Here is a 6,000-nt window from a genome sequence, read left to right as displayed (position 1 = left end):
AACTGCTACGGACACTGACACTCAACTCCCCCTCGCACTTACGTAGACCCATGCCCTACTCACTGACAACCTCGCCAAGTCCGACTGGGAGGGCAGTGTTGAACTGTCTGGAAGTCGTTAGTTGTGCTAATATCTTATGCGAAAATATCAAAAACTCAATAGAAAGTTCTAAAAAATTAGTAAAAAAACGGAACAGACGAGAAGAAAAAAATTGAAACCATGGATCACATATGAGCTAATCCGAGCAATACGTGAGCGGGATAAATTAAGTAAAGTGGTAAAAAAACAACCATTTAACCCAATTGTCAGAGAAATCTTTCGAGCACATCGCGCAAATGTCAGTAACTTGATCAAGCAAACAAAAAGGAATTATTATAGATCAAAGATTGATCAATCCGGAAAAGATCCAAAAATTCTCTGGGGAATTATTAAAGAATTGGCAGGGAGGGATGTACAAAAAGACGTTTTTAAAATCCCAAAAATAATTTGTCCACATATTAATGTAAAACAACGATTTGTTTTAAAAATGTAGCAGACGAATTTAATAACTTCTTTGTGAATGTAGGCGAAATATTAGCAAACAACATTAACCCTAGCGGCGACCCAGTTGTGACTGACGAGGACTACCGACAGAACAGTTGTTTCACACTGCATACTGTTACAGAGGAACACACATCTTACGTCATGTATCCGGTCTGCGGGGAGGGTCTGCCCCCGGTTGCGATGGCATTTCAGCTGAAGTTCTTAAGGCGGCGCCAGACATGCGTCATTCGTCAAGCACCGAGCAGCGACTCGCCGAATCGCGAGCAGTGTGGATGTCTGTTTGTCTATTCGGCAAGCAGCAAACATTAGTGCTCGTTGTTTCCCGTTCAGTGTCGGTCTTTTGCACACATCAAAGTGGACGAATATTTGGGAAAAGGCAAACTTTGCTTCATCCACACATTCGGCTTTGTGGTTGGGAGATAAGAAACTGTTCACGGTTTCCAATTTTGTCATCAGAGCCTCATTGACTATTGGGTAAGACGAATTTTATTTTCTTAAATTGAGGTTAAGTAGTTTCTTATTTGGCTGAAAAACTAGTGAATGACCAGGCTACTGAATTATAAACTGAATTCTTTAAATGTTTTAAAAATTCCTACAAATATTAATATTTAATATTTTTGTCATGATTAAAAGTTACAATTTTTAAGGGTTTTCATGTCCTATACAGTTATTGACCGGGGTTCCCCATTAAACTCATTAACATTTTATGAACTTAAGAAAAAAATAACATAAACAATAATTTTATTCTTATTTTAAGGTATGGAGTGGCCTAATGAGTTGGTGTTGGATTTTCTTACAATACTATGAGAATGAACCAGTTATTTGGAACCCTTCTCATCCCAATCACAAAAATAGAAATGAAATATACGATGCATGGAAAAGAATCGAAAGCAAGATGGGTAACAAGTTTTCTGTCACCGAATTGAAAAAGAAAAAAGGACTCTCTGATGGCTTCATTTAGAACGTGTTTGAAAAAGGTTAAGGAAAGCTGTAAAAGTGGAGCCGGATCTGATGATATATACAAACCAAATTGGTTTGCTTATGAAATCATGGAAAGATTTCTCAAAGATAAGAAACCTGCCAAGAGAGACACTTAGTTCAGAGGTAAAATATTTATATTTATTTATTAAAATCAATGGTACAGGGTTACACATGTATTTAACTGTAGTCATTTTTGCCAGGGGATTTTTCCATTGTTCATAAAGTATTCAGCAAACTCTTCTCTGTATTCCTTTGCTGCGGTACTGGCTTCCTAGGCACTTTCTTAGAGGTAACATAGATGTCATATCAGCGGGTATCTTCCCTCCACGACCCTCCTGTAACCATACCATTATCTTCAGAATCAAAGGTTCCCGCTGGAGTGTACATCGATCGTGATGTCCTGCTTCTTCTTAAAAAATTATGCAGAATAACACAGGTCATAGTAACTAGTGCCACTTTGTCAGGTTGTAGTAGCATTGGCTTCCTTAGTACACGGAAAACACTAGCCATTATTCCGAACGTATTCTCTACTATTCTTCGGGCTCGTGATAGACGGTAATTAAAAATGCGGGGTTTGCTACCTTGTTCATGGCTACCTGGAAATGGCTTCATGAGTCGCTTACTTAAAGCAAATGCATCATCACCAAGAAATACATACGGCATCAGTTTTTGTCTCCCTGGTAGCGGCTCATCGTTAGGTAAATTCAAACTCTTACTTTTTATTTTGTTGTAGAGTACAGTGTTTTTAAAAACTGCACCATCACTCAGTCTTCCTTGACAGCCACAATCAGCGAACATAAAACAATACTCAGCGTCAACCAGCGCCATGAGTACAATACTGAAGTATTTCTTATAATTGAAGAATTCGGATCCACTGTTGATTGGTGACTGAATTGTTACGTGTTTCCCATCAATAGTACCAATGCAGTGTGGGAAATTCACAGTTCCTCGAAATGCCGACTAATTATTCTCCACTCAGTCGCAGTAGCAGGAAGCTGAAAATGTTATTTAAAATTAGTGTCATTGTAATACTTTACATTATACAAAGTTACTACATTTGTGATTTCAGGTGGCTCCACCTCCAAATGAAGAGCAATTCCAAGCCGAAAGGAACATAGATTTGCCAAATTTATCAGATAATGTACCATCTGCCAGCAGGGAAGAGCCTGAACAAAGAAACGAAAGGTAATGTGTTTTTTTCTATTGACTATCCATCACCGTAATTCGTGTGGGAGTCCCATAATTTGCACCGTTGTAGTACTGGAGTTATTAAGATACTTAATGAATTTGTCTTTAATTATTTTTTGTAACTTTACAACATGACATACAAAATTGTGCTTTGCATATATATTTTATTCCATTATATTGTAATGTTTCTTTTCAGCTATTGTTCTACCTGCTTGTGCCACAACTTCGCCTAACTATGGCCTCATCTTCCTTTAAAACCTCCACCACGAAAAAAGTCCAGAACAGCTGAAGAAATTGAGATAAAAAAGAAGATGGATGCTGCGTTTACTACTTTACAATCACTTCAACCAAAAAAAGAAAAACACTTATGTGACATATACGGCGAATTAGTTGCGGCAAAAATTAAAATCGATGGACGAGTCTACAAGGGAAATATGTATGCACCGGATTGACAACGTTCTTTTTGAAATGAGAATGGTGAAAGGACCTGCAACATCGGGCAACACCTACTTCATGCAACCATCACCTTCCTCGTCAGCTTCTGTAAATTCATCCCCATGTCCTGATGAAACTTTAACATTGTACACAGTTCCAAGTGATTCCAACGAATTACATGCTCTCTCTGGAACTGTTGTGTAGTATGTTCTGATGCTGAAAATAGTGAACATCCTCCAAATGTTGGACTTGAAAACTACTTTTCCAAATTTAAATAATTGGTTACTTAATATGTTACTAAAATAATATATACTTATTGTTTAAATGCTAAACCTAATAACAATAATACGTAAATGATGTAAATGTTCTTGTACAACGTGACGAATAAAATGAGTTTGAAAATTTTATTATGCTTACCTTAATAACATCCTTCAGTACTTCAATTATTGAGCTGCATACTTCTGGAATTATCTCTGATATTATTTGGGGTGATACTTTAAAACAAGTAATGCAGGCTTTTAAAACTATCTCCTGTTGCTAGGAATCGTAAAGGTTATGGCTAAACGTTCATTCGGTGGTATTGCTTTCCTCCACTTTGTATCTTTCTTAGCAATCAAAGGTGTTACTTTTGCTAGTAGTGAACTAAAATCTTCATTAGACATTCTACAGAAGTTTTGGAACTGTCCAGAAGGCTCTTTTAACAAATCTGCTAATAAGTTTGTACCGCTGTACCTGAAATCAGAAACATTGCAATAAAGTGTTAATTATTACTGTAGGTGGCATTGGTAAGGACTTAAGCCCAAGATCATGATAACTTTATATATATATATATATATATATATAAGTTATCATAAACATGGTGTATATATATATATATAAAACCATGTATAATATACTATGTGTGTGTATGTGTGTGTGTCATCGAAAATATTAAATATGCTTAGTACGTAAGTTGCGACGGGGGTATTTTTTTTATTTAAAACGTATTAGCTGAAAACTGTATACCTAACTAAATATACAAAACATTGGGTAAGCTGTTCTACAATATATTATAGCTTAATCTTAGTGCAATTACTATATATATTGAGAAGTGTCCCAACATTCCCAGGGATAACAAACAAAATTCAGTTATTATTTACAAGGTACTTACTGGCTTCTATTACGATTTACGGATACCGCCCACCATCTCCTTCTTCTAGGTTTCCTTTTCATTTTTAGCAGTAAATATCCTCCAGTTAAAATTATAAAAGCGTGATAAGCAAGAAGAGCATCATCAACATCGACATCCATGTTGACGATTATTTGCTATTCCACAGAACGAACACGTGCTCGGAAAACCTCACATGTGTGTAGACGTCTGCTCGTTTAATCGGCAAATAGCAAGACAACTAGTTCGCCGAACGTCAAACAATCGGTGCTTGCCGAATGACGCATATCTGGCGCCGCCCCTTAAAATTTAATTTAAATATTCTTTGCAAACCTTTACTACACTTAATCAATTTGAGCATTAGTTCTGGTACTTTCCCAAATATTTTTTAAAATAGCTAAAGTTATACCGATTCATAAAGCCGACGAATATACCGATAAAAGTAATTTCCGACCGATATCTCTGCTAAGTGTTTTGTCTAAAATATTGGAAAAAAATAATAAAAGAACAGCTGGTCGAATATCTCTTTACGCATGATATTATGTCGAAGAATCAGTATGGGATTCCGGTCAGACAAAAACATTTCAAATGCTCTATTCGATGTCTGCAGAGAAATAAATCAAGCAATAGCAGGTCAAGAGCGTCTAATGTTAATTTTTTTAGATCTAAAAAAGGCATTTGATTCTGTAAACAGGAATAAGCTCTTAGATAAGCTTAAGGCTGTGGGTGTTCGGGGCGGCGCTCTTTCGTGGTTCCAGTCCTACCTCACAGATAGGCGACAGATAACAACGATCTGTGGTGTCAACAGCGATCAAAATGCCCATTAATTACGGAGTGATCCAAGGAAGCAAACTTGGGCCCATTTTATTTCTATTATATATCAATAATATATCTAAGTTGAATATAACAAGTAAATTAGTTCTTTTTGCCGATGACACTCTTATTTTAACGCGGGGAATGACCTGGAATGAAGTACGCTTAAATGCTCTAAGTGATTTGGCAATAGTTGAAAACGTGGCTCGATCAAAATATTTTAACACTAAAACATTTCAAAAACTAAATTTATGCCAATTTCGTTGTCTACACAATTAGATTATGTACTCTCTGACTTGACCATTCACTCTTGTGAAAATTACACAAACACTAATTGTAACTGTGGAAATATACAGCGTGTTAGCAGTTACAAATATCTGGAAATTATATTTGATAATCGTATGAAATGGACGGAACATGTTGAGTATTTGAAAAAACAGATTAAGGAAATATAATTTTGCTTTTAAAGAGTTAACAAATATTCTGAACGTAAACGAAATTAGAGTAGCTTATTTCGCATTTGTACAGTCGATTCTGTCTTTTGGTATTATTGCGTGGGGTGGAGCAAATAAAACTTTAATTCATAACCTTAGTATAATTTCAAAAATCAATATTAAAGCTGCTTTTAGGAAGAGTAAGAGTAAGCGTTGCCCGACCAGTACCCTATTCCAAGAGACTAGAGTGTTTACGGTCAGACAAATTTTCATTAAAACTGTATTAATACACACGTTCAATAATTTTACCGAAATATTTATTCCAATTACTCATAATTACAGCACTAGATACTCTAGAAACATAGGAATTACTACCTCCAATCTTATTAAATCTTTTTCAACTACTAATTGTTATTACATTTCTCAACTACTCTACCGAAATTTGTGCTTTAAAAATAT

General features: G+C 35.7%; 2 protein-coding genes across 2 annotated transcripts; both read right to left on the bottom strand.

Moving 5' to 3' along the window:
- Positions 1–1,830: 1,830 nt before the first annotated feature.
- LOC124365297 lies at positions 1,831–3,648 on the bottom strand. The gene is made up of 2 exons (XM_046821265.1): positions 3,565–3,648; positions 1,831–2,519 (listed from the first exon to the last, which is right to left on the bottom strand). The coding sequence occupies exon 2, from the start codon at positions 2,350–2,352 to the stop codon at positions 1,831–1,833; it is 522 nt and encodes a 173-aa protein (XP_046677221.1). The 5' UTR covers positions 2,353–2,519; positions 3,565–3,648.
- A 23-nt stretch (positions 3,649–3,671) lies between these two features.
- LOC124365296 lies at positions 3,672–4,451 on the bottom strand. The gene is made up of 2 exons (XM_046821264.1): positions 4,298–4,451; positions 3,672–3,879 (listed from the first exon to the last, which is right to left on the bottom strand). The coding sequence occupies exons 1-2, from the start codon at positions 4,435–4,437 to the stop codon at positions 3,672–3,674; spliced, it is 348 nt and encodes a 115-aa protein (XP_046677220.1). The 5' UTR covers positions 4,438–4,451.
- Positions 4,452–6,000: the final 1,549 nt, after the last annotated feature.

The sequence above is a fragment of the Homalodisca vitripennis genome, chromosome 6 (genome assembly GCF_021130785.1).
Source record: "Homalodisca vitripennis isolate AUS2020 chromosome 6, UT_GWSS_2.1, whole genome shotgun sequence".
Taxonomy (NCBI): domain Eukaryota; kingdom Metazoa; phylum Arthropoda; class Insecta; order Hemiptera; family Cicadellidae; genus Homalodisca; species Homalodisca vitripennis.
The sequence above is the reverse complement of the archived record's forward strand: the minus strand, read 5'-3'. Positions and strand labels throughout refer to the sequence as shown.

Bases quoted from the DNA above. Each gene is read 5' to 3' on its own strand.
- LOC124365296 (XM_046821264.1), bottom strand. From the start codon at position 4,437: ATGGATGTCGATGTTGATGATGCTCTTCTTGCTTATCACGCTTTTATA. The intron at 3,880-4,297 runs GTAAGTACCTTG...TTCTGATTTCAG, and splicing joins GTAAATCGTAATAGAAGCCA to GTACAGCGGTACAAACTTAT.
- LOC124365297 (XM_046821265.1), bottom strand. From the start codon at position 2,352: ATGGCGCTGGTTGACGCTGAGTATTGTTTTATGTTCGCTGATTGTGGC.